The 26,568-nt window shown below is 57.1% G+C and overlaps 2 protein-coding genes, 1 long non-coding RNA gene and 2 pseudogenes across 5 annotated transcripts in view; 2 read left to right on the forward strand and 3 right to left on the reverse strand.

The window, feature by feature from the left end:
* Nucleotides 1-16,411, forward strand: part of LOC309652234 (uncharacterized protein) — an 80,555-nt gene extending 64,144 nt beyond the window's left edge. The window contains exons 3-5 of the mRNA XM_082445828.1: nt 14,035-14,177; nt 15,025-15,103; nt 16,033-16,411. Of these exons, the coding sequence (XP_082301954.1) occupies nt 14,103-14,177; nt 15,025-15,103; nt 16,033-16,229 (351 nt within the window). The 5' untranslated portion in view covers nt 14,035-14,102 and the 3' untranslated portion in view covers nt 16,230-16,411. The remainder of the gene's footprint in view (nt 1-14,034; nt 14,178-15,024; nt 15,104-16,032) is intronic.
* On the forward strand, nt 3,292-10,485 carry LOC309652243. The gene is made up of 2 exons (XR_014258616.1): nt 3,292-3,510; nt 10,268-10,485. It is a non-coding gene; the product is annotated as an uncharacterized lncRNA (long non-coding RNA).
* On the reverse strand, nt 5,421-7,954 carry LOC309652239 (melanoma-associated antigen 1-like). The gene is made up of 2 exons (XM_082445836.1): nt 7,092-7,954; nt 5,421-6,781 (listed from the first exon to the last, which is right to left on the reverse strand). The coding sequence occupies exon 2, from the start codon at nt 6,702-6,704 to the stop codon at nt 5,904-5,906; it is 801 nt and encodes a 266-aa protein (XP_082301962.1). The 5' UTR covers nt 6,705-6,781; nt 7,092-7,954; the 3' UTR covers nt 5,421-5,903.
* A 598-nt stretch (nt 16,412-17,009) lies between the features above and the next one.
* Nucleotides 17,010-18,055, reverse strand: LOC309652228 (melanoma-associated antigen 10 pseudogene; annotated as a pseudogene). The gene is made up of 2 exons (XR_014268792.1): nt 17,962-18,055; nt 17,010-17,887 (listed from the first exon to the last, which is right to left on the reverse strand). The product of XR_014268792.1 is annotated as a melanoma-associated antigen 10 pseudogene (transcript).
* A 5,109-nt stretch (nt 18,056-23,164) lies between these two features.
* Nucleotides 23,165-23,899, reverse strand: LOC309652192 (melanoma-associated antigen 10 pseudogene; annotated as a pseudogene). Its single transcript has one exon. The product of its transcript is annotated as a melanoma-associated antigen 10 pseudogene (transcript).
* Nucleotides 23,900-26,568: the final 2,669 nt, after the last annotated feature.

The raw sequence follows: 26,568 nt of genomic DNA on the forward strand, positions 1-26,568 counted from the left end.
TCTCCCTCCCTCCCTCTCTCTCTCTCCATCCCTCCCTCCCCCTCTGCCCCCTCTCTCCCTCCCTCCCTCCCTCTCTCTCCATCCCTCCCTCCCCCTCTGCCCCCTCTCTCCCTCCCTCCCTCTCTCTCTCTCTCTCCCCACCTTCCTCCCCCTCTCTCTTTCCCTCCCTCGCCCCCCCTTTCTCTCTCTCCCTCCCTCCCCCTCTCTCCTTCCTTCCCTGCTCCTCTCTATCTCTCTCTCCCTTCCCTGTCTCTCCCTCCCTCCCCCCTTTCTCTCTTGCCCTCCTTCCCTCTCCCTTCCCCTCCCTCTCTCTCTCTCTCCCTCCCTCCCTCTTTCCCTCTCTCTCTCTCTCTCTCTCTCTCCCTCCCTCCCTCCCGTCCCCCCAACCTGTGCACAGAAGCAGCCAAGTGAGAGACCAAGAGAAAACCGGCTCTCTGCGAGCCAGGAAGAGAGGCCTTCCCTCACCAGAAACCGAACTTTCCAGCAAGTTGATGTTGGACTTCTAGCCACCAGGAGTGGGACCCAGTACGTTTCTGTAGTTTGAGCCACCCACTCTGCGGGACTTTGCTATGGCAGCTCTAAGCAGACTAACACAGCCTGCTTTCATTATGGGTACAACAACCTGCCAGCACCGCAGTAAGGGAATCACAGGTTTGAAGAGCCCTGTACAAAGACTAGATCTCATGACACGTGTAGACTATTAGCCCCAAGAGCAGAATACACACGTGCTCGTCAAGTGTACCTAGAACGTTCTCCAGGATAGTCCACACGTTAAGCCACACAGCATCCCTCAGTAAAGTTAAGGGGATACAAACAAAAGGACTGAAATCATACAAAGTATGTTCTCTGGCCAAAACAGAGTGAAATTAGACATCAATAACAGAAGGAAACTTGGGAAATCTGCAAATAGAGGGAAATTGTGCCAGGCCTCCCCAAAGAACAGCATTAGTCTGGGACGATGCCAAATGCAACAGCACAGGATGAGGGGCTGAAACAGCAGACACAGATTCTCACGGTGGTGGGGCCCGGGAGGCCGAGAGGGAGGGTCCAGCAGGGGTGGCTTGTACTGCGGCCGGTCTCCTTGGTTGCAGGTGGCCGTGCTCTAACCGCCCCTCACATGGTCACCCTCTGTGCACGCACCCCCAGGCCCTGCCTTCTCTCCTTGTATGTGCTGATCTGCTCTTCTCTCAAGGGCACCAGCCATCTTGCTTTAGACCTCATCCCAATGGCCTCATGTCAACCTAAGAACCACTAACTCCCGTCACAGTGACATTGTGAGGTTCTAGGGGTTAGGGCTTCAACATGCAAAATTTGGGGGGATGCAGTTCAGTCCGTAACAATAGCCCAGGGAACATACAAGACATCACAAGGGAAATTAGAAAATACTTTGAAATGAAGAAAACACATACCAACGCCCCCAGGACTTATGGCTCCCGGCCAAAGAGGCACTTGGGAGTTAAAGCTGCAAACACCTGTGTTCCAATGGAAGCAACACCTCAAATCAATAGCCTCATCGTGAACAGGGACAAGCGAGAAAAAGAGTAAGGCGAATCCAAGCATTCTGATAACAAATTTTCACGAGAAAAGGAAAACTGCACTAATCCACGTATGCGGGGATCAGAAGACATGTACTGGTTTGGAATCTTCACAACATGGGGGAGGGCGCATCTTTCTTACACACTCAGTAACAAGAGCTACATCCACCGACCACTTCATTTGGCCCAGGCCTTTTACAAACAGGTCACATCATGGGGAAACCCACACCAATGCTTTTGCCTTGTACTATTACGAGGCCCATTTTACAGATGGAGAAATCGAGGCATAGGGAGTCTCCATGATTTGATCAGCTTATCACTAGAAGGACTCTTATTCAAGCTGAGCTTAGTGTACGTGCAAAGCCCCGTCCCTGCACTGGCCTGACTTGTCTCCCCAACAGTCAAGGGGGATTCAGCTGTCCTCCACGGGGTCCTACTACCTGATGCCTCAGGCCACATAATGGAGAAAACACAGGGAAGCCAGGCATTAGTGCCCATGAGAGCCTGACACTGGATTCTACCCACGTGGCCTCCCCAGCCCCATCAGGTGACCATCTCTCGTGAGATGGACACGAGGGCCAGGGAGGAGGGTGAGGGTCTAGGACTGAGGGTGTGAGGATGGAGAAGGGTCCTGGACGTGGGGGTCCGAGGCACGGCCCTCGGCAGGCGGCTCTTCTGCGCAGGCTTGGGCCCTGCTCTCTCCTTCCACTGCCCACTCTGCTCCCTTCTCTCCCGGCGGCGTGGTGGCCCCACGTTCTCCTGCAGGCTCACTTCCCCGGGCAGACTGGCTGTGAGGCAGGCGGCAAGCCTGCATTCAAAGCACGGGGACCGCCGGGCTGGAGGGCTCTCAGCACCCCCACGGGGCGTGAGTGTCTGTGCCCTTCAGGGCCCTGTGGATGACCTCAGTCTGGGTACGGGAACATACATGACGCGTTCCCTACACATACATGTGGTATGGCGATGCATGTGTATATAGGCACATATATTCTACACACGTTATATATATATACATAGGACACACACTGCACTGCACAGACATGTAAAATGTATTACTCACTATGAATGAGGATGAAAAAGTGACAATCACGTAACTCCAACAGGTAATATGATCTAATCATCAAAGCAAGCGTTTCCCTAAATCACCTGCCACTGCTCAGGCCTCTTCAGCTAAAACTAAACGTTTCTTAAAACAGGTTGCCAAAGTCTGGAGGCTGGTGAGGAGCCCCGAGGGGAAGGTGTGCGGTTCTCTGTGCTCCCCCCACGGTCATGGGCGCGGCAGCCCCCCATCCAGCATCTGTGCTGGGACTGCAGCCTTTCTCTCCTCGGCCTGCCCCAGACCTCATCCCTGTGCGGATCACAGAGGGATTGTCTTCAGCGTCCATTTCTTCCCATAGAAGCCCTTCTCGTGGCCCAAGAGTGCTCACTTTTGGAACACCTGCGTGTGTCCTTTTCCCATCGCCTTCCCAGACCGTCGGATCCAGCCTCCCTGGAGGCTGCCTCGAAAGCCCTGTTTCCTTTCCGCAGTGGGGTGGTTTGGCTTCTGCTGCCCCCGATCCTGGCCTCCCATGTCCACCTTGGGTCTCCGTGGGTACTTGCCCTTTGAAGGACTTGATTCGGGGCTTCAGCGTGTAGCCTGTCCCATTGAAAGCGAGCATTTCACTGGTGCGCTCCCAGGCCAGCCCTGCTCTCCTTCCCCACGCGCGCCCCTGCCCCACCTCCACCTCCACCTCCACCCCCACCCCCGGGGCCCTGTCTCGCTGTTACCTTGAGGATACATGGAATGATTTTGTTTGCTTTCAGCTTAGACGCTTTTGAACGGGCCTAAGTGACACGGACTGACTCCCAAGGAAATTTCCTACTTGCCGACCTAGACGTGACCGGAGGAAGCCCCCGTCCACGTGCATTTGGAAATAGATGAGGGTCTGGGTGTCAGACGCGCCGAAACCCGAATGAGAGTCGTCCGTCTTCACCGCAGGTGGGAGGATAGGATGGTGGGTTTGGCGATGCGCGTTCTCTGGCCGTTGTGGGCGACTTTGTCCTTCATAGTCACCATGGAGGGGACAGAGTGGCACCTTGGAAAGGCCCGTCTACGAGGATCCTAGGTCCCTGTCCCAGCTCTGCCACTAAGCAGGGTCATCTGCCCTCTGTGAGCGCCACTGCCCTATTTCTGAAAGGGGAGAGCTAAGAGGGTGTGGAAGAGGACCTACCGAGGTGCCTTTCAGCCTAAGGACTGGCATCCTGGATGGAGTTCCCAGGCCTAGATTCGGGCCTGCTCCCTGGTCTTTGTGCTTCTAAAGTGGTTTACAAAGCTTTCTTTCAGGTCAGTTCCTCCTGTAGGGACGTGACCTCGGAGGCTGCGAATTTCGGTGGAGGCTGTCGGTGGCTCCTCGGAAGGGGCCCGAAGGCTGGGGCCTCCTTGGGCGGGCCCGCCTGTGTGGCCTTGCCTGCTGCCCCCCTCCTCGGGCCCTCCCTCGCCCCCTGGGTCCCGTAGGAGCTGCCTCCTTCCTGGTCCCTCTCCCTCCCAGGTGCCAGCCAGGCCCCGGCAGTGGGTTTGTGTGGCACCGTGGGGGTCTTTCTCAGCCGGGTCTCGGGACCCTTCAGTTGGGCAGGCACAAGCCCTGGTGACGTCCAAGGCCTGCCTTTCCCAGCCTCGCCCTGCGGCCCCTGCCCTTGGCTTCCGCGCCCTGATGCCCCCAGCCCAGAGGCCCTCCAGCCGCTCCTCTCCCTCGCTGCCGCCAGGGTCTCGGGGTGTCTGCCAGCGTTCACTTCCCTCCAGTATCTGAGGAGGCTCCTGGAGGGGCCTTGTCCCGGTAGGCACTGGGGCCTTACAGTCAGTCCCAGGCAGTCTCAGTCCCTCCCTGCCCGTGGCTCAGCCATGAGCAGCTCAGCAGGCCGGGCTCCCGTTGGGCAGGAGGGCCCCAGGGCAGGAACAGGGACGGGGCGCCGTCACGCGGGAAGGTGCCGGCACTGGACAGAAATGCCGGCACCTGGCAGTGGCGGATCTCAGCAAACCACAGACCAGCCCCACACTGCCTCTGCTTCTCCTTGGCACCTTCCTTTCTTGGGCCTGCTTTTTGTCAACTGAAAGACACCGTGTAGCACCGAGAAGAGCAAGGAGTCGCCAGTCAGGAGGTCGGCCACGGGCCGGGGGTGGGTGGGCACAGCGTGGGCTCGAGAGGAAGTCAGACCAGGGCTCTGGTCCCCACCCCGTCACTTAGCAGCACGTGACCCTGGGAAGATTCCCAAGCCCCGTGGCCTCAGGTTCTTCACGTGTGAAGCGAGTGGGTGTGACGAGCCGTGTCTTGTAGGGGCTGCAGGGATGCGCGTGAGCTTCGTGAAGCAGCTCACAGGACTTGGCGTCTGTGGGAACGTTGATGATGGGCAGTTATTTCTCATATTGTTTGGATCACAGAGCCTTCCCCTCTCTCCTCTGGCCTTTGGTTGGGCGGTTTCTTGTCCCGGTCATGTCAGAGAAACTGCAGCTTCATCACCATCACCTCCCACAGAAGGAAGCCCCGCTTCCCAAAGGCCCAAACTGCCCTGGCTTGGGGCACTTACACTCCAGGGCTTGCTCCTGGAGCCCCACCGCCTCGTCCCATGTTGACTTGTTCTGTGGGACTTGGGGGACGTCTCACCACCTTCCTCATGTGACTGCGGCTCCTAGACCATCCCCCTAGGTGTGGGTGTGTCCTGCTTTTCCTAGCATTCCCGCTACTAACACAGGCCCTTGCAGAGAGCAAAGCCTCCGTGGAGGGCTGCCGAATATATAAGCCGGAGAGCAGGGGGCTTACTTACTCAAATCAATTTTTCTTGCTTTCGTAAATCACCGTGCAAATCCAACTAAACAGAGATAGCTTAGTTTTACAGGATGACAGACAAGAAGGATAAGAAGCAAAAACTCACTACGATTACTTTTATTTTTCTAATTCTTCCCCCATCTATATTACTGCTAAGTACTTTCACATTACCAGAGCAGTTCTGATTCCAATTCCATGTTATCTGCCTCAGGGTCACAAAATGAAATGGCAGATTTCCCAATCTCTTTTACAAAACAGCAAAACTCTTGTTCTTAAACTGGGTAATTATAAACACATTCTAATCAGTCATTCACAAAGTTAGACACTGAAGCTTGTTTAGTCTTCCATTAAAACGAATAACATTTGAAAAATTCCTAAAGAAAACAGATGATATTCCATGTCATCATACACAACAGGAACCCAAAGATGCTACACACCATGTTCCCCCCACTCGCAGGGGCCCTCACTACTTGGAAACTCGACCGCTCTCTCTTCAAACTCAGAGTGAAGGACCAACCTCACTTCCTACCAGTGAACTTGGGCCTGGAAGGAGCCTGGCTGCTGCTCTGGCTCAGGCCCCCTCTTCCTCATCGCTCACACCCTCTGCACACAGGGATGGGAGGGACCTGGGATCCCATTCACTGGCCCTGAGCAGATGCTCCAGGACCTGCAACTTGCTGGTCTCCGCGTAGGCCCGGGGACCCCACAGGAACTCGTAGCGGGCGGGGTCGCTGTGGGGCACCTGCCGGTACTCCACGTAGCCCTCCTGCACCCACACTTTGGTGAGGAGCTCCCTGGGCTCCCCGTAGATGCAGTGCTGCTTCCCTGCATACACCTCCATGATGCTGAGCGATTCCCAGACCTCCTCCTCAGGGGCGTGGTCACCGTACAGGGCGATCAGGCACAGGACCATCACCAGGAGGCCAGCCTTGGGCAAGCTCTGCCCATCGCTCAGCACTGCATCACAGGTGAGGCCCAGGGTGGGAACCAGGACGTAGGTGCACTCGCGGGGGTCCACCTCCTTCACGTCCACGCCAAACACCAGCTGCATGCACTCGCAAGCTAGGCTGAAGACCACGGGGAAGTGGTCCCGATAGTCACGGAGGACCACATTCAGCATCTCCGCCTTGGAGATCGGCTCCTTGGTGCGATACTTGAGGAGCAGGAATACCACCAGGTGAGACTTCAGCATAGTAAGTGCCTCCTGGGGCAAGGACTCGGCATAGGCGGAGAAGGAGGGGGCGACGGGGGAGGAGGAGGACGAGGGGGATGCGGCCTCCTCCCCCGCAGCCCCGAACAGCTGCGCCTCCACCGGGCCCTGGGCCTGGACTGGGTCCTGAAGGTCTGCCTCAGGCTGGCGCAGCTCTCTCATCTCGACCAGGGGCCTGATGACTGGGGTCGGGCCGCCGACGGGAGTCTGGGCAGGGGTGACAGGTGGGGACCACGGACCTGGTGGAGAAAGGGGGTGTGAGTAGCCTCGGCGGAGAAACGCACCCTGGGCAGCTCTGACAAAGGCCACTTACAGGGCTCGCCTGGAGGGGTGCCCTCGGGCCTCACAGGGGCGCTCCTCCTGGGCGGCCTGTCCCCTGCCAACCTGAAGAAGGAAGCGAGGTGGCTCCTCAGGGTGCAGCCAGCGCAGCCCCAGGTACCGACCGGGGCTGAGAGGGGTGTGGGGAGGTGCGGTGACTTGGGCCTTGTGGGGTCCCCTCTGTTCTGGGAGGGGGAGCCCCTGGGTACACACTCAGGGCACGCACCTCACCTTGACTCCTGGCGCTGCCTGGGCCTCCTCTGCTCTGTGGCCTGAGGACACGTGCCTCAGACCTGGGCCTTCGCCTCCCGGTTCCTGGAGCCCCTGTAAGAGGAATGGAGGGCGCACCTCGGGTGTAGATTGTGGCACAGCCCTGGGCCCCTCGGTGCTGGCAGGAGGGGTGGGCCGGACTCTGTGAGGTTCCCACTGTCCTGGCGTGGGTGGCCCCCTGTGTGCTCACTCAGGGCAGGGCCTCCCCTTTCCCCTGGCAGGGCCTGGGCCCTCTGTCTGCTGTCCTGAGGCAAAATTCTCAAGACACATTCCCTGCACTGAAAAGAAGGGCGTGAGGACCTCCACATCAGGCCATGGTGCCCAGGGGCTAACAGGGCTCACAAGGGACAACCAAACGCCGTGGGGTCCATCTGTGCTGGGACGATGGGCGGTCGGCTCAGTCTCCACCTTGACACCCTGCAGGGCCTGGGACAGCTCCCTCTGCTGACTGTGACCCATCTCCTTCAGCCAAGGCCTCACCTCCATAAGACACCAGAAGAGGAAGTGAGGGGCAGTCAATGTACCCACCTATTCTGGGACACCCAGGGGTGACAAAAGGGGCAGGGCCGGCTGGGCTCCAAGTACTCTGTGAGGAGGGGTCTCCCCAGTGCTCACGATGCCCACTGCCAGGGCCTGAGGCCAGTCCCATGGAGCAAGGCCCCCTGGCCGAGACCAGCCGTCTGGATGAGGAGGCTGGCGTGCGGGCCCCACGGGGGTTTCCAGGGCTGGCAGGAGGGATTCCTGTGGGCCCCCTCTTTGTGCTGAGGGTGTGGTCCCCTCACCCCTCCGTCAGGGCCCTCACCTTGACTCACGGTAGGACCTGGGATTCTCCCCTCCCCCCAGCAGAGGCCCCGCCTCTGACCTCAGGACCCCAGTCTCTCTGAGACCCGGATGTCAGGAAGTGCTGCGTGTACTCATCCCGCCCTGTGGCCTCCCAGCGCCCACTCTGTTCTGGGGTCCAGGTTCCCCTCAGTCCTCCCTCAGGTCCCTCACCTTGACTCCTCGCAGGACCTGGGATTCTCTCCCGTGCCCACCAGACACCCCGGTCCTTACACCCCCTCCCCAGGCTCTCTGAGACCCCGCCCATAACACCCCCCTCCCCAGCGACTCTGAGACCCAGATGTCAGGAAGTGCTGCACGTGCTCATCCCGCCCTACGGCCTCCAACGGCCAAGTCTATTCTGGGGTCCGGGTTCCCCTCAGTCCTCCCTCAGTGCTCTCACCTTGACTCCACGCAGGACCTGGGATTCTCTCCTGTGCCCGCCTGAAACCCCACCCCTTACACCCCCTCCCCAGCCTCTCTGAGACCCGGATGTCAGGAAGTGCTTCCTGTGCTCTTCCCGCCCTGTGGCCTCCCAGGCCCCACTCTGTTCTGGGGTCCATGTTCCCCTCAGTCCTCCCTCAGGGTCCTCACCTTGACTCCTCGCAGGACCTGGGATTCTCTCCTGTGCCCGCCTGAGACCCCGCCCCTTATGCCCTCTCCCAAACCTCTCTGAGACCCCGCCCCTTACACCCCCTCCCCAGCATCTGAGTCCCCGCCCCTTACACCCCCTCCCCAGCCTCTCTGAGTCCCCGCCCCTTACACCCCCTCCCCAGCGTCTCTGAGACCCGGATGTCAGGAAGTACTGCACGTGCTCATCCCGCCCTATGGCCTCCCAGGGCCCACAGTGTTCTGGGGTCCATGTTCCCTTCAGTCCTCCCTCAGGGCCCTCACCTTGACTCCTCGCAGGACCTGGGATTCTCTCCTGTGCCCGCCTGAGACCCCACCCCTTATGCCCCCTCCCCAGCCTCTCTGAGACCCCGCCCATAACACCCCCTCCCCAGCGTCTCTGAGACCCGGATGTCAGAAAGTGCTGCACATGCTCATCCCGCCCTACGGCCTCCAACAGCCAAGTCTGTTCTGGGGTCCAGGTTCCCCTCAGTCCTCCCTCAGGGCCCTCACCTTGACTCCTCGCAGGACCTGGGATTCTCTCCCGTGCCCACCAGACACCCCGGCCATTACACACCCTCCCCAGCCTCTCTGAGTCCCCACCCCTTACACCCCCTCCCCAGCCTGTCTGAGACCCCGCCCCTTACACCCCCTCCCCAGCCTCTCTGAGACCCCGCCCCTTACACTCCCTCCCCAGCGACTCTGAGACCCGGATGTCAGGAAGTGCTGCACGTGCTCATCCCGCCCTACGGCCTCCAACGGCCAAGTCTGTTCTGGGGTCCATGTTCCCCTCAGTCCTCCTTCAGTGCTCTCACCTTGACTCCTCGCAGGACCTGGGATTCTCTCCCGTGCCCACCAGACACCACGGCCCTTACACACCCTCCCCAGCCTCTCTGAGTCCCCACCCCTTACACCCCCTCCCCAGCGTCTCTGAGACCCGGATGTCAGGAAGTGCTGCCCGTGCTCATCCCGCCCTATGGCCTCCCAGGGCTCACTCTGTTCTGGGGTCCATGTTCCCCTCAGTCCTCCCTCAGGGCCCTCACCTTGACTCCTCGCAGGACCTGGGATTCTCTCCTGTGCCCGCCTGAGACCCCACCCCTTATGCCCCCTCCCCAGCCTCTCTGAGTCCCCGCCCCTTACACCCCCTCCCCAGCCTCTCTGAGACCCCACCCCTTATGCCCCCTCCCCAGCCTCTCTGAGACCCCGCCCCTTACACCCCTTCCCCAGCCTTTCTGAGTCCAGGATGTCAGGAAGTGCTGCAAGAGCTCATCTCACACTTTGGCCTTCCAGGGCCGACTTTGTTCTGGGGTCCAGGGTCCCGTCAGTCTTCCCTCAGGGTCCTCCGTTTCTGTCCTGCTAGGCCCTAGGCTTCTCATCTGCCCACCTGAGGCGCCACCCCTCACCACAAGTCCCCAATCTCTGTGGGACCCGGATGTTGAAGTCCGGACGTGTGCTCATGCTGCCCTAGGGCCTCCCAGGGCTGAAGGCAGGGACAACCCACCTTCCAACCGTGATCTGGGTCCCAGGAGCCCCGCAGTCCTCCCGCTGCTCCTCACTTTGGCTCCCCTCAGGAGCCAAGGTGGGAGATACATTTTATTTCCGTCTATATCTATATATCTGTTTTCTATCTATATATCTATATCTATATAGATATATTCTATATCTACATATAGATATAGATATAGTTTCTTTCATTCTCCCTCCTATAGTTTTCTAGGATTTATCATGGGAACAGAAGACAGAAGCTCAAAACTGACTGTCATCTTGGCAGATAAAGTTATAGCACTAATTCTGTAAATCTATAAACAAGGAGGATCGACATGGTCGCCGTATACCGTTTCCCATCATTGGGTATGCTATGCTGCTTTTTTATTTAGGAACCCTTGAACCTGAGTCTTCCAGTAAACTTGTATAATGTCTCCATAAAGACCTTGTCTACATATTTGTTAGGCGTCTTCTTAGGTAACTTTTAAAATTTATTGCCGTTTTAAAATGAGGCATTTTCTAATACATGTTCTAAATAGTCATTGCTCTTGCACGGCAAGGCTCTTGATTTGGCGGTGGTGACCTTCCATCCTCTATTTTTCTGAAGTCCCTTATTCATTTGAGTATTCCATGGGCACCTTCCTTTGAATTTGCGAGATAGTTGATCATGTGGTAACACGAAATACTAGTTCTTTTCCGTTTACGTATTTCTTCTTTATTTTGAGATCCATAGCTCTGGCTTCCTATTGCAGTGCAGCTTCAAAAATTAGAGGTGATAAAATATTTCTAGGACTTGTCCCTCACAAGAATGCTTCTAACATTTCACATTACTGTATGTTTAAATATGTGTGGATGTATGTATGCATACATACACAAGCGTATATATATATGCTGTATGTTTATATATGTGTATGTACGTATGGGGTGTGTGTGTGTGTGTGTGTATATATATATATAGTTTCTGTACATATGGTTATTTTAAGTTGCTGATTTCTTAAATTCAAATGCATTTTTCACAACACTGCCTTGTACTTCCTCCCCCATGCTTAACGGTTTGGATATCATATATCCTTTTGCTTTGCATATCCCTCATCTACTTTTTGGGGATACAGATGATTTTACTACTTCTGTCATGTGCCCTTCCTGCACGCTTCCTCTACGTTTACTGTACATTTGTTTGAACAATGACATTTTCCCTCGTAATTTTCATATTTCCAACTGTGGTCTTTTCTTTACAGCTTCGAGAAGTCCCTTTAAAATTTCTTGAAAAGCTGGTTTCATGGTGCTGCACTCCTTTAGTTGTGCTTTTCTGCAGAACTTTTGATCACTCCTTCACATGTGAACAATAGGCTTTCGGGGTAGAGCATTCTTGGATGTAGGTTTTTTCCTTTCAGCATTTTTGAAATATGGTGCCACTCCCTTTGGCCTGCAGCATTTCTGCTGAGAAGGCAGCTGATGGCCTAATGGAATTTCCCTTGTCAGTAACTTATTGCTTTTCCCTTGATGCTTTAATATTCCCTCTTTATCTTTAATTTTGGACATTTGAATTACAGTGGGTCTGGATGTGGTCCTCTGTGGGTTGATCCTGCTTGGGACTCTGGCTGCTTCCTGGACCTGGATGTCTGTTTCCTTTCCCAGGATAGGCAAATTTTCAGCTATTTCATGTTCCATTATGTTCTCTGACCCTTTCTCTCTCTCTTCTCCTTCTGGGACCCCTATAATGCAACCGTTAGTGTGTTGGATGTTGTCTCAGAGGTCTCTTAAACTGTCCTCATTTTTTTAAAATTCTTTTTTCTTTTATCTGTTCAGCTTGAGTGATTTCCAATACTCTGCCTTCCAGTTGGGTGACGTGTTCCTCGGCATCATCTAATATGCTCTTGGTACCTTCTAGTGTATTTTTCATTTCAGCTCTTGTATTCTTCAGCTCTGTATGGCTCTTTGTTATATTTTCTAACACTTTGTTAAGCGTCTCGCTGTGTTCATCCATTCTTCTCCCAAATTCTCTCAGCATCTTTATGATCATTACCTTGCACTCTTTATTGTGTAGATTGCTTTCTCCATTTCACTTGGTCCTTCTTCTGGGGTTTTATCTTATTCCTTCATTTGGACCATATTGCTCTCTCCCCCCACCCCCATTTTCCCTAATTCTCTCTTTTTACTCTTCTGTATTTGGCAGGCTGGTTATATCTCTTGGTCTAGGAGGAGTGGTGTCTTGAAGGAGACGACCTATGCATCCCAGCAGTCCACTGCCCTTTTGTCACCAGAGCTCTATGCTCTCGTGTTGCCCCCCTATGGGGACCGCGTGGTCCCTTCTGCTGTGGCAGGCTGACTGGCGTGGGCAGCCTGGTAGGCATGGCTGGCCCCTGGTCTGCTTGGTTGCCGGGCCTTGCCTTGTGCAGAGGCTGCTGATCACTGGTGGCTGGGGCTGGGGCAGGAGGTGTCTGGCTGCTGAGACCTGGCTGGTCCCAGGCCTGGTGCTGGCCCACTGGTGGGTGGAGCAGTGTTCTGGGATGGGGAGTTACAGGGCCAAGGGTTCTCAAATCTAGTGTCAGCCTGCTGTTGGCTGGGGCTCTTTCGTGACATAGCTGGTGGCGGGGTCCAGGGTGCCCTGAAGCAGGTGTTGGCCTGCTGGTCTGGAAATCCAGGGCCTAGGGGGTCCCAGGTCTGCTGCTGGCCTGCTGGGGGGTGGGCTTAGATCTGACATGGCAGGCTGCAGGGCTACAGTGGTCCTGGGGCTGGTTCCTGCTCCCTGGTGCGTACAGCCCGATCCTGGGGCTAGTGTCAGACCACTGGTGGATGGAGCTGTTTCCTGGGGTCTCTGGTTACAGAGCCTGGCGTGCTGGAAGAGGTGCCAGCCGGCTGGTAGGCAGACCTGGGCCCAGGGTCTCTGGCTGCCGAGCCCTGGGGTTGCTGAAGTTGGTGTCGGCCTGCTGGTGGATGGGGCAGGGTCTGGACAGCTGGCTGCAGGGCGGAGGGTCCCGGGGCTTGTTCGCCCACACAGGTGGCTGGAGCAACCTCCTGGGCGCTCTGGTGGCAGGCCAGGTCCTGGTAGGCTGGGGCTCAGAGGGTCCTAAAGCAGCTGGCCTGCTGGTGGTGGAGCTGTGCCCATGCTCACCTAGCGGCTTGGCCTGAGGCTTCCCAGTCCTGATGCCAACAGGCTGGTGGGCATGGCTGAGTCCCCTTGCCAATAAGCTAGAGGGAGGCCTCCAAAATGGCACTTGCCAGCAGGAGCGTCCTTGTGCTACAACGAGCGCCTCCACATGGCTGCCACCAGTATCCATGCCCCAGGGTCAGCTCCAGCCACTTACTTCCTCCGCAGGAGGCTATCTGTGATGAGCAGGTGGGCCTGACGGAGACTCTTTCAAATTACTGCTTCTGCACAGGGTCTTGGAGCAGGTGAGATTTGGTGTGCGTACTTTAAGAGGGGAGTTTCTACTTCCTACCGCTGTCTGGCTCTCGTGAAAGTAAGACTCGCTCACCTTAAAAGCCAAATGTTCTCTGAGCATGCGGTCACGGTGCATGACCTCCAGGCTAAGGTGCCCAGTGTGGGGCTCAGACCCCTCGCTTCTGGGGGAGAATATCTGCAATGGCAACTATCCTACCGTTTCTCTGTTGCCCACCCAAAGATATGGGTCTTGACTATACCATGAGTCTGATCGTCCTACCCATCTTGTTGTGGTTTCGTCTCTATATGGTAGTTAGATATATATGTAGATAGATAGATATACGAGTACTATATTATGTTTATCACAGAGACTAAGGCAGAATCCTCAATGTTGTACCATTCCTAAAGGAAATCAATGGACCACTTATGGTTAGTAGATTACAACATCTCACTTCCATCCTTGAAGGGGGAGAGGGTCATCTTGACTGCAATGCGTATCACACATTCTAGATGTGGGTTTGACTTTCCTTCTTACGGTGCCTCGTCTGGTGCCACTAACTGAGGGCTTAGAGAAGGCAGGATGGACTGACACAGGATATTTCACAGGACCACCCGGGACTCGTACAGCAAGCGAGGGGTTCGGAGGGCACGTGGCCGTGAGACGCAAAGCCACAATGTCAGCCCACACCTTCCCGAAGCTGCGGGTCTTCTGGAGCAGTGGAATGGCCTCGACAAAGCACACAGGAGGTGTACGTTTGGAGATGAGAGCCCATGATGATGAGGTGTCATCCTCCAGGTTATCAGACACAATCGACATCTGTCGTCGTTGTTCTACCACTAGATGGGATACGTGGTCCTTGAACCAGAGGGCAGAGTGACCCCACTTGCCGTCACTCCCACTGGCCCACACGGGAAGCTGTGCTTCCTGTCCCCCAAGTTTAGGGTCTGTAGTTCCACACCTGGGCTGTGCAGCCATTAGGCACATCTAGCTATTGACATTTAACTTTAAAGTGTTTTAAGGTTGAAGAAGTCCAGGCCCTGGGACACACTAACCACGTGTCAGTACTCAACAGCAGCCTCATGTGGCTACTGGTGCCCTATTGACAGGGCTGGCAGGACCTATGGTTCCCAAAGTGAGAATGCTTTCCCCAGGAGACACGATAAGGGTCCTCCTGACCTATAAGCCGTGGTTCCCACCTGGGCACTGTGGGCTCCTCTCCCGAGAGGCTCAGGTGCCAGTTCCCCATCCCCGAGTCTGCTCTCCACCTGGCCAGGCCCTACCACGTGGGGAAGGGAAGGGGACAGAAGGCTTGTCCCCGGAAGGAGGCTAGTGGTGAGAGGAGTGCAGGGTCCTCACGGGGTTCTCGCTTGCAGCTCAGCTCCAGGCTCCTAGGCTGCATCCCTGCCCCCTGCTCCCAGGGATCTCGGCCCCTCCTGGGTCCCTCTGGATGTACCACCCCTAGGACACCTTCTGCACTGCCCACAATCCACAATTTTTCCGCACCAATGTATTATTTTTATTTAAGTGGGAAGTTTCTTCTGTCTTTGTATTTAAAACAGTGATTTAAACACCATCTTATTTTAAAATATTTGTAGGTTTACATAAAGGATCCCAGATTCCCTGCAGGCAGCTGCCAGGAAGCAGAGGAAGACAACATATGGGCCAGGACTTGGAGTGAGTCTCTCCCCTGCAATTCTGTGTACTAGGTGCTCAACAAAAAGCAGCTGCTATAACTTTGCGTTGAAAAAAATTCCGTTCATTAGGTGGAGGAGCTTCCGACAAAGCCAAATGTGCCTTGAATCTGCAACTACTTCTCGTCACTACTCTGTGACGGGTACTTTCTAATACAAGATCCCATTTACTTTCCAAGGCTCTTGTGAATGTCAACAGGGAGGGCTCCCCCTATTCCCTCCAGAGCACCTCCTGCCCTTCCCTCTGCAATCAAGCCCGTAGTCTCAGCAGGCTGAGGATGTGCCCCTTCCTCCTCATGCAAGGACACATCTCAGCCTGGGAGTCTCAGCTGCCGCCACACGATGCAACGTGCCTGAGCACCTGCACGGGTGCCCTTGGGCACCCGGACAGCCACGACCTTCCTGTGGGGCAAGGACCAGACACCAGACTGTGGGAGGAGGGCTAGTTAGTTTCCTTGGTAACATCCCGCTAGGATATCCACAGGAGCCATCCTTCCCCTCCAAGGAGGATTCTGAGATGTGTGGAATTCAGCGTCACTCGGTGTTTTTGCCGCCATGGTTTCTATGACCATTCCTCATCTAAGGCTTTGGGGTCTGACCACCTAGGAAAGCTGATCCATCAGTTTAAGTGTCCAGCAGCCACTTTCAAAGAAGACTCCCCATTAAAATCCTACCAACAATTCGGGGGTGGTTACCAAAGCTGCTTCAACTGTATACCCCAAGGCTGAGTAAATTGTGAGCCAGACCAAACTCCACTCACCCCTCCCCATTTGGAAGATGTTGAGCGTATTTAGGTGCAGGCAGAATAAGCAGGACTCTGAGGGTCTCTGCCCAGAGTGCACCTTCTCCTCCTGCCCCAGAAGATTTATCCACGACAGAAGAGGAACTTCTAATCTGCATGTCCCATTTCAGATTTTCTTCTCACCCCTAAGATGCCCTCTACACGCCTGCTGCTGCCACCACCCAGTTTCATCACCGTCACCTCCCACAGAAGGAAGCCCCGCTTCCCAAAGGCCCAAACTGCCCTGGCTCGGGGCACTTACCCTCCAGGGCCCGCTCCTGGAGCCCCATCGCCTCGTCCCATGTTGACTTGTTCTGTGGGACTTTGAGGGGACGTCTCACCACGTTCCTCATGTGACTGCAGCTCCTAGACCATCCCCCTAGGTGTAGGTGTGTCCTGCTTTTCCTAGCGTTCCCGCTACTAACACAGGCCCTTCCAGAGAGCAGAGGCTCCGTGGAGGTCTGCGGAATAAACAAGCCAGTGAGCAGGGGCCTTATTGACTCAGCTTAATTTTCAGCTATTTCTTAAGTAAACCATGCTAATCTGATATTTACATATACATATATGTATGCATATTAGTTTTGGAAAATGACAGATGAGAAGGCACAAGAAGTAAGAATTAACTAACTTGTACTTTTATTTCTCTTTTTCTTGACCTCATCAATTGTATTCGAAAGTTCTTTTTTATTTCCAAGAGATTCATATTCCAATGCCATGTTCTCTTGTTCAGGATCACAAAATAACATGGGAATCTTACAGTTTGCTTTACACAATAACAAAACTCTTGTCGTTGAACACAATTAGTGCAAATACATGTGTGATCAATGTCATTCATAAACTTAGATACCGAAGCTTATTAAGCCTTCTTTTAAAATGAACAATATTTAACAAATTCCTAAAGAAAACAGAGATGAAATTCCATGTCAACATACACAACAGGAACCCAAAGATGCTGCACACCGGGTTCCCCCGACAGGCCCAGGCCCTCACTACTTAGAAGGGTGACCGTTCCCTCTTCAAACTCAGAGGGAAGGATCAGCCTCCCTTCCTGCCCCACGGGAGAAGCTGCTGGACGTGGGCCTGGAAGGAGCCTGGCTGCTGCTCTGGCTCAGGCCCCCACGTCCTCATCGCTCACACCCTCTGCACACAGGGATAGGAAGGACCTGAGATCCCATCCACTGACCCTGAGCAGATGCTCCAGGACCTGCCACTTGCTGGTCTCCGCGTAGGCCCGGGGACCCCACAGGAACTCGTAGCGGGCGGGGTCGCTGTGGGGCAACTGCCGGTACTCCACGTAGCCCTCCTGCACCCACACTTTGGTGAGGAGCTCCCTGGGCTCCCCATAGATGCAGTGCTCCCTCCCTGCATACACCCCCATGATGCTGAGCAATTCCCAGACCTCCTCCTCAGGGGCGTGGTCACCGTACAGGGCGATCAGGCCCAGGAGCATCACCAGGAGGCCGGCCTTGGGCATGCTCTGCCCATCGCTCAGCACTGCATCACAGGTGAGGCCCAGGGTGGGGACCAGGACGTAGGTGCACTCGCGGGGGTCCACCTCCTTCACGTCCACGCCAAACACCAGCTGCATGCACTCGCAAGCTCGGCTGAAGACCACGGGGAAGTAGTCCCGATGGTCACGGAGGACCATATTCAGCATCTCCGCCTTGGAGATCGGCTCCTCGGTGCGATACTTGAGGAGCAGGAACGCCACCAGGTCAGCCATCAGCACAGTAAGTGCCTCCTGGGGCAAGGACTCGGCATAGGCGGAGAAGGAGGGGGCGACGAGGGAGGAGGAGGACGAGGGGGATGCGGCCTCCTCCCCCGCAGCCCCGAACAGCTGCGCCTCCACCGGGCCCTGGGCCTGGACTGGGGCCTGAAGGTCTGCCTCAGGCTGGCGCAGCTCGCTCATCTCGACCAGGGGCCTGATGACTGGGGTCGGGCCGCCGACAGGAGTCTGGGCAGGGGTGACAGGTGGGGACCACGGACCTGGTGGAGAAAGGGGGTGTGAGTAGCCTCGGCGGAGAAACGCACCCTGGGGAGCTCTGACGAAGGCCACTTACAGGGCTCGTCTGGAGGGGTGCCCTCGGGCCTCACAGGGGCGCTCCTCCTGGGCGGCCTGTCCCCTGCCAACCTGAAGAAGGAAGCGACGTGGCCCCTCAGGGTGCAGCCAGCGCAGCCCCAGGTACCGACCGGGGCTGAGAGGGGTGTGGGGAGGTGTGGTGTCTTGAGCCTTGTGGGGTCCCCTCTGTTCTGGGAGGGGGAGCCCCTGGGTGCACACTCAGGGCACGCACCTCACCTTGACTCCTGGCGCTGCCTGGGCCTCCTCTGCTCTGTGGCCTGAGGACACGTGCCTCAGACCTGGGCCTTCGCCTCCCGGTTCCTGGAGCCCCTGTAAGAGGAATGGAGGGCGCACCTCGGGTGTAGATTGTGGCACAGCCCTGGGCCCCTCGGTGCTGGCAGGAGGGGTGGGCCGGACTCTGTGGGTCCCCCTTTGTTCCGGGGATTGGGCTCTCCTCAGTCTTCTCTCGAGGTCCACACCTTGACCCCGGGAGATCCTGGGACTCCTCCCTCTGCTGACCTGATCTTTCCCCTCAGACCAAGGTCCTCCCATCCCTGGACGAGTCCACCCCCAACCACGTGGCAGAGGTGAGAGCCTGCAACGTCAAGTCAGCCCTGCCCGGGACCTCCCAGGGCTGACAGCATGGGCGAGCTCCTCTGAGGTCCCCTCTGTTCTGGGGTCCAGGGTCCCCTCTGTCCTCCCTCAGGGTCCTCACCTTGACCCCCGGCAGGACCTGGGATCCCCCCCTTTGCCCACCTGAGGCCCTGCCCCTTACCCCAAGTCCCCACTCTCTCTGGGACCCGGATGTCAGGAAATGCTGCCTGGGGTCATCCCTCCCCGGTGTTGCCCAGGGCTGACCACACGGATGGGTTTCTGTGGGCTCCCCTCAGTCGTCCCTCAGGGGCCTCGCCCTCACTCTGGCAGCACCTGGACTCTCCCCTCTATCGAACTGAGGCCCCGTCCTTTATACCAAGTCCCCAGGGTCTGTCAGACCTGATGGGGAAATAAAGAAACAATGCGTGTGCCCATCCTACCCCGGGGCTTCCCAGGGCTGACGGCAGGGTCGGGGATCTGTGGGGTCCCCTCTGTTTGGGGCCCAGCACCTCCTCAGTCCTCCCTCAGGGGCCTCAACTTGACTCCACGCAGGACATGGGATCCTTCCCTCCGCCCACCTGAGACACCGCCCCTTATACCCGCTCCCCAGTCTCTCCGCGGCCAGGATGTGAGGAAGTACTGCAAGTGCTCATCGCGCCCTATGGCCTCCAGTGCGACCTGGAGCTTCTCGATGCCTCATGCAGGGGGCCAGAGCCCCTCCCTGGACCCCCACAAATCCATCTGCCATGGCCAACAGCCTCCACCGGATCACAGCAGCCCCAGCGCCTCCCCTCTCAGCATCACTTACGCCCCTCGTGGCCAGGAGGATCCTCCCCGCCCCCCCCACTACATCCCCCTACACGCCCTCCCCCACCCACCACCTGCTGGCGATCCGCTCTGGGCCCTGCAAGCCGGGCGCCCCCCATGCGTAGAGGTCAGACTGCCTCTCTCACCTCCCCACACCGGGGAGTCCTCCCCCGAGCACCCCCAGAGCCAGGGGCTCTCGCCTCTCGCACCCCAGATGCAGAGCCCACCCCTCTTGCCCCCGCCCACCCGGGAGCCGGAGCCCCCTTCCTGCCACGAGCGTCCTCCGCCCCACCCCACTCCCCGACCCGGCGGGAGCTCCCCCAACGCCTACCTCACCCGCGCCCGGGAGTCCTCCCCATCGACCCGCGCCTCAGCCAGGAGTAGCTCCGCCTTCCTCCCGCCACACGCAGCAGCCGTTAGCCCTCGCCTCGTGTCTCGGCCTGAGGAGGGGGCCCGAGAGTCCTCCCCATCGACCCGCGCCTGCGCCAGGAGTAGCTCCGCCTTCCTCCCGCCACACGCAGCAGCCATTAGCCCTTGCTTCGTGTCTCGGCCCGAGGAGGGGGAGTGGCCCGCCCGTCGTGTCCTCCCCACCCCCACAGCCAGTCGTCCTCTCCTCTGGCCCCCAAAGCCGGCCCCACCCGCCCAGCAGGAAGCTCTCCGCTTTGGACCCTCCCCCACTACATCCCCCCATACACCCTCCCCCACCCACCACCTGCTGGCGATCCGCTCTGGGCCCTGGAAGCCGGGCGCGCCCCCATGCGTAGAGATCAGACTGCCTCTCTCACCTCCCCACACCGGGGAGTCCTCTCCCGAGCACCCCCAGAGCCAGGGGCTCTCGCCTCTCACATCCCAGATGCAGACCTCACCCCTCTTGCCCCCGCCCACCTGGGAGCCGGAGCCCCCTTCCTGCCATGAGTGTCCTCCCCCCACCCCACCCCCCGCCCCGGCGGGAGCTCCCATAACGCCTACCGTGCCCGCGCCCGGGAGTCCTCCCCATCGACCCGCGCCTCAGCCAGGAGTAGCTCCGCCTTCCTCCCGCCACACGCAGCAGCCCTTAGCCCTCGCCTCGTGTCTCGGCCCGGGGAGGGGGCCCGAGAGTCCTCCCCATCGACCCGCGCCTGCGCCAGGAGTAGCTCCGCCTTCCTCCCGCCACACGCAGCAGCCCTTAGCCCTTGCTTCGTGTCTCGGCCCGAGGAGGGGGAGTGGCCCGCCCGTCGCGTCCTCCCCACCCCCGCAGCCAGTCGTCCTCTCCTCTGGCCCCCAAAGCTGGCCCCACCCGCCCAGGAGGAAGCCCTCCGCTCCGGGCCCCCCCACGCTTAGCCATTACCCCACCCTCTGCACCCGGACTCCAGAACGCCCCCCACCAGCCACCCCGGCAGCTAACGGTCCTCCCCTCAGACCCGCACACTGAGGGACCCTTCCCCCAGCCCCCCTTCAGCCCGCTGCCCTCCGCCGCCCCTCCCCCACTCCCCATCGAGCAGCGCGTACCCCTCCCCCCACCCCCACTCCTTCCCAGCGCCCCCGGTACCTGCGGAGTCCAGCCCCCGGCAAAGCCCCCGCCTGTCTCCTGACTTTCTCTGACTCTGTGGATGACGCGGAGTCCCGCTCAGAAGGGGCTGAAGAGCTCGTCTCAGCACTGCAGCCAGGAACTGTGCAGCCCACTGTCCCAGGCACTCTGTGCGAAAGCCACGTGGGTTTCCGGGTGCTCCCGGAAGCCCGAGGAAGATGAGAGAGAAAGTTCTAGACGTCTCCTTACAGAGAAAGTGGTTGGATCAGAAGAGCACGTGAGGGGGTGCTTTGCTACGGAAGCAGCAGTAGCCATGCGCACTGAGGGCCTGAGGTCCCAAGGCTTGGCGCCTCTGGAAGCAAAAGACACGCCCATTGGCCTTCCACCAATAGGAAGGCCTCCCTGCAAGGCTGCGGAGTTGGAGGAGCAAACTTGGAGGTGCAGAGCCCATGGTGGCACATAGGTCAATCTGTCTTTACAGGTGGGTTTCTGCTGTGATTGTTAATGTCATAAAGCTATTCTTTTTTCTTTCTCTTTTCTTTTAATTTTTTAATTTTATTTTATTTATTTTTTTATACAGCAGGTAATTATTAGTTATCCCTTTTATACATATTAGTGTACATATGTCAATCCCAATCTCCCAATTCATCACAGCACCACCCCCCCGCCCCCAACACTTTCCCACCTTGGTGTCCATACGTTTGTGCTCTACATCTGTGTCTCTACTTCTGCCCTGCAAACCGGTACATCTGTACCATTTTTCTAGGTTCCACATACATGCATTAATATACGATATTTGTTTCTCTCTTTCTGACTTCCTTTACTCTGTATGACAGTCTCTAGATCCATGTACGTCTCTACAAATGACCCAATTTCGTTCCTTTGTACAGCTGAGTAATAAAGTACTAGTAATAAAGCTCTTCTTTATATGGACTGATTTCTTGTCTAGTTGTATCAACTAGCCATCTTCTCACATGGCAGAAGAGGATGAGGCAGCTGTCTGGGGTCTCTTTTACAAGGGCAATAATCTCATTCATGAGGGCTCCCTCCTCATGGGCTAATCACTTCCCAGGGCCCCACCTCCAAATCCCATCCCTTTGGTAGTTAGAATTTAACAGGTGAATGAGGGGGAGAGGTTTACAAATATTCAGTCCATAGCACTGTCTGTCCAACTATTTTTGCTCCTATGTTCCCTTCTTCCTGCTGAGATAATTTTTTTAATTTACATTTTAAATTCTCTACTGCCTTTTTAGGCAATTATCAGTTTTCACTACAACTTTACAGTTCACCTATGAAATGGAAGAAAAACCCTCACCATCTCTGGGTCTGCAAAGTGCCTACCCTACCCTTTCACTGGAGAGGTGTCCCGTGGGTGCTGAGCAGGAATCCTACTCTGGACCCCCGCCCTCACCCCCAGCAGCCATTTCCCTCCATTGCCCACAGCAGAGGCCAGACTCAGCTGAAACATTCAGGGAAATTTACTAAGAGAAACATTGACTGAAACCATTGAACAGAGGGCATGATAACACAGAGAGGAACTTCTGACAGCCACCGAAGCCCACGGAACCCGCCACCCCCCGCCCAAGGTACCCAACAACGTGCCACACATACACCCCACCCGGCGGCCCTCCATCCCCCACAGTCTCCCTTTCTGAGGGCCCCTCGTGTGGCGTCCCGCCAGGAAGTTGGGTGCCGGCAATGCCCGCTCCCCCCAGGGCAGCCCCTCCCCCTGTGGCCCACATGCCCGGGGCCTGGCCCTGCCCTATGGCGGGGACAGGAGAGTCCCACAGCAAGGCACGCACCACTGAGCCGACGATGGTGTGTCCCGAGGAACAACGGGGTGGCCTTCAGTTGTACTGCTAATTACTTTCACATTTCCAAGTAAATTCCTATTCCAATGCTATGTTATCTTGTTCAGGATCACAAAATAATATGGGAATCTTACAATTTGTTTTACCCAATTGCAAAACTCTTGTCGTTGAACTGAATTAGTGCAAATACATGTGTGATTAATGTCATTCATAAACTTAGATACTGAAGCTTATTAAGCCTTCTTTTAAAATGAACAATATTTAACAAATTCCTAAAGAAAACAGAGATGAAATTCCATGTCATCATACACAACAGGAACCCAAAGATGCTGCACACCGGGTTCCCCCGACAGGCCCGGGCCCTCACTACTTAGAAGGGTGACCGCTCCCTCTTCAAACTCCGAGCGAAGGATCAGCCTCCCTTCCTGCCCCACGGGAGAAGCTGCTGGACGTGGGCCTGGAAGGAGCCTGGCTGCTGCTCTGGCTCAGGCCCCCTCTTCCTCATCGCTCACACCCTCTGCACACAGGGATGGGAAGGACCTGGGATCCCATCCACTGGCCCTGAGCAGATGCTCCAGGACCTGCCACTTGCGGGTCTCCGCGTGGGCCCGGGGACCCCACAGGAACTCATAGCGGGCGGGGTCACAGTGGGGCACCTGCCGGTACTCCAGGTAGCCCTCCTGCACCCACACTTTGGTGAGGAGCTCCCTGGGCTCCCCATAGATGTAGTGCTCCCTCCCGGCACACACACCCACCTTGCTAAGTGCTCCCCACACCTCCTCCTCTGGGGCAACAAAGTCGTCCTCCAGGAGGATCAGGCCCAGGAGCAACACCAGGAGGCCGGGCTTGGGCATGCTCGGCCCGTCACTCAGCATCCCATCGTAGGCGAGGCCCAGGGCGGGGACGAGGACATAGGAGTGATTGCTGGGGTCCACTTCCTTCACGTCGAGGCCAAGGACCAGCTGCGAGTGCGCGGAGGCTCGGCTGAAGACCACGGGGAAGTGGTCCTGGTAATCACTGAGGATGGTCAGCATTTCTGCCTCTGTGGTAGTCTCCTTTGTGCGATACTTGGGCAGCAGGAACCCCACCAGGTCAGTCACCTCCTGATGTAGTGCATGTTGGAGCACGGACTCGGCCTCTTCCTCTGTGCACGCACCCCCAGGCCCTGCCTTCTCTCCTTGCATGTGCTGATCTGCTCTTCCCTCAAGGGCACCAGCCATCTTGCTTTAGACCTCATCCCAGTGACCTCATGTCAACCTAAGAACCACCAACTCCTGTCACAGTGACATTGTGAGGTTCTAGGGGTTAGGGCTTCAACATGCAAAATTTGGGGGGATGAAGTTCAGTCCGTAACTATAGCCCAGGGAACACACAAGACATCACAAGGGAAATTAGAAAATACTTTGAAATGAAGAAAACACATACCAACGCCCCCAGGACTTACGGCACGCCGGCCAAAGAGGCACTTGGGAGTTAAAGCTGCAAACACCTGTGTTCCAATGGAAGCAACACCTCAAATCAATAGCCTCATCGTGAACAGGGACAAGCGAGAAAAAGAGTAAGGCGAATCCAAGCATTCTGATAACAAATTTTCACGAGAAAAGGAAAACTGCACTAATCCACGTATGCGGGGATCAGAAGACATGTACTGGTTTGGAATCTTCACAACATGGGGGAGGGCGCATCTTTCTTACACACTCAGTAACAAGAGCTACATCCACCGACCACTTCATTTGGCCCAGGCCTTTTACAAACAGGTCACATCATGGGGAAACCCACACCAATGCTTTTGCCTTGTACTATTACGAGGCCCATTTTACAGATGGAGAAATCGAGGCATAGGGAGTCTCCATGATTTGATCAGCTTATCACTAGAAGGACTCTTATTCAAGCTGAGCTTAGTGTACGTGCAAAGCCCCGTCCCTGCACTGGCCTGACTTGTCTCCCCAACAGTCAAGGGGGATTCAGCTGTCCTCCACGGGGTCCTACTACCTGATGCCTCAGGCCACATAATGGAGAAAACACAGGGAAGCCAGGCATTAGTGCCCATGAGAGCCTGACACTGGATTCTACCCACGTGGCCTCCCCAGCCCCATCAGGTGACCATCTCTCGTGAGATGGACACGAGGGCCAGGGAGGAGGGTGAGGGTCTAGGACTGAGGGTGTGAGGATGGAGAAGGGTCCTGGACGTGGGGGTCCGAGGCACGGCCCTCGGCAGGCGGCTCTTCTGCGCAGGCTTGGGCCCTGCTCTCTCCTTCCACTGCCCACTCTGCTCCCGTCTCTCCCGGCGGCGTGGTGGCCCCACGTTCTCCTGCAGGCTCACTTCCCCGGGCAGACTGGCTGTGAGGCAGGCGGCAAGCCTGCATTCAAAGCACGGGGACCGCCGGGCTGGAGGGCTCTCAGCACCCCCACGGGGCGTGAGTGTCTGTGCCCTTCAGGGCCCTGTGGATGACCTCAGTCTGGGTACGGGAACATACATGACGTGTTCCCTACACATACATGTGGTATGGCGATGCATGTGTATATAGGCACATATATTCTACACACATGTTATATATATATACATAGGACACACACTGCACTGCACAGACATGTAAAATGTATTACTCACTATGAATGAGGATGAAAAAGTGACAATCACGTAACTCCAACAGGTAATATGATCTAATCATCAAAGCAAGCGTTTCCCTAAATCACCTGCCACTGCTCAGGCCTCTTCAGCTAAAACTAAACGTTTCTTAAAACAGGTTTCCAAAGTCTGGAGGCTGGTGAGGAGCCCCGAGGGGAAGGTGTGCGGTTCTCTGTGCTCCCCCCACGGTCATGGGCGCGGCAGCCCCCCATCCAGCATCTGTGCTGGGACTGCAGCCTTTCTCTCGGGATTGAGGAGGACCCTCCTGAGTGAGGATGGAGGGGTCCAGCAGGCCCGGAACAGAGGGTCCCCCAGCATGCAACCCCACCCCTACTGGGACTCCTGGGGCACCCCGGGCCGGGCTGTCAGGCTGCCCATCCCACTCCACCGCCCACCTCCTCAGGGATCTCGGGGGGTGAGGGGCTCGGTCTGCGGGGCGCAGTCTCAGGTGGGCAGAGGGAGGGGCCCAGGTGCTGCCTGGAGTCGAGGTGAGGACCAGAGGAGGACTGAGGGCCCCCAGGGGATGCATCTGCGGCCCTCCGACAGCCCTGGGAGCCCCCCGACATGCTGTCCGGATGCAACGTGCACTGATCCCCCTGGGAGGGGGAGGGGAGGGCCTGGGGCAGGGAGGCCGGGGCCAGGTCGGCAGAGGGAAGGAGCCCAGCCCCACCAGGACTCAAGGTACAACCATGAGGGGGACTCGGAGGCCGCAAGGCATCCAGGTCGGCCCTGCTGTCAGCCCTGAGAGACCCCCGGCAGGGCTGTGGGAATAAGCCCCACCCCCGACCCCCGCTTCCCTCTCAGGGGTCCTGGCTGGGGAGGGCCTGGGCCTCAGGGGACCAAACACAGGTGGGCAGACGGCGGGGCCCGACCAGCTGGGAGGGAAGGTGAGGAGCCGAGGGAGGGCTGAGGGAACCCAGAGGGATCATCTCAGCCCTGGGAAGCCCTGGGCTTGGTGGCCTGATGTGCTGTCCATAGATTCCCACCGGGGGTCTCAGGACAGTGAGGGCCTTGGTGTGACGGTCCGGCCTTGGGTCAACACAGGGGGCATCACAGGACCTGCCAGAGCTCAAGTTGAGGACCCTGAGGGAGGACAGAGGGGACCCCACAGATCCCCGCCCCTGCCAACAGCCCTGGGAGTCCCGGGACGGAATGAGCACTTGGGAAGGCGTTTTGACTTCGGCATCCAGGTCTCAGAGATACTGGGGACCTGGGATAAGGGGCGGGGCCTAAGGTGGGTGGAGGGGAGAATCGCAGGTC

Source organism: Balaenoptera physalus (assembly GCF_965194825.1).
Source record: "Balaenoptera physalus genome assembly, chromosome: X".
Lineage (NCBI taxonomy): Eukaryota > Metazoa > Chordata > Mammalia > Artiodactyla > Balaenopteridae > Balaenoptera > Balaenoptera physalus.

Excerpts from the sequence above, each read along its gene's own strand:
- LOC309652239 (XM_082445836.1), bottom strand. The coding sequence starts at position 6,704 with ATGAGAGAGCTGCGCCAGCCTGAGGCAGACCTTCAGGACCCAGTCCAG.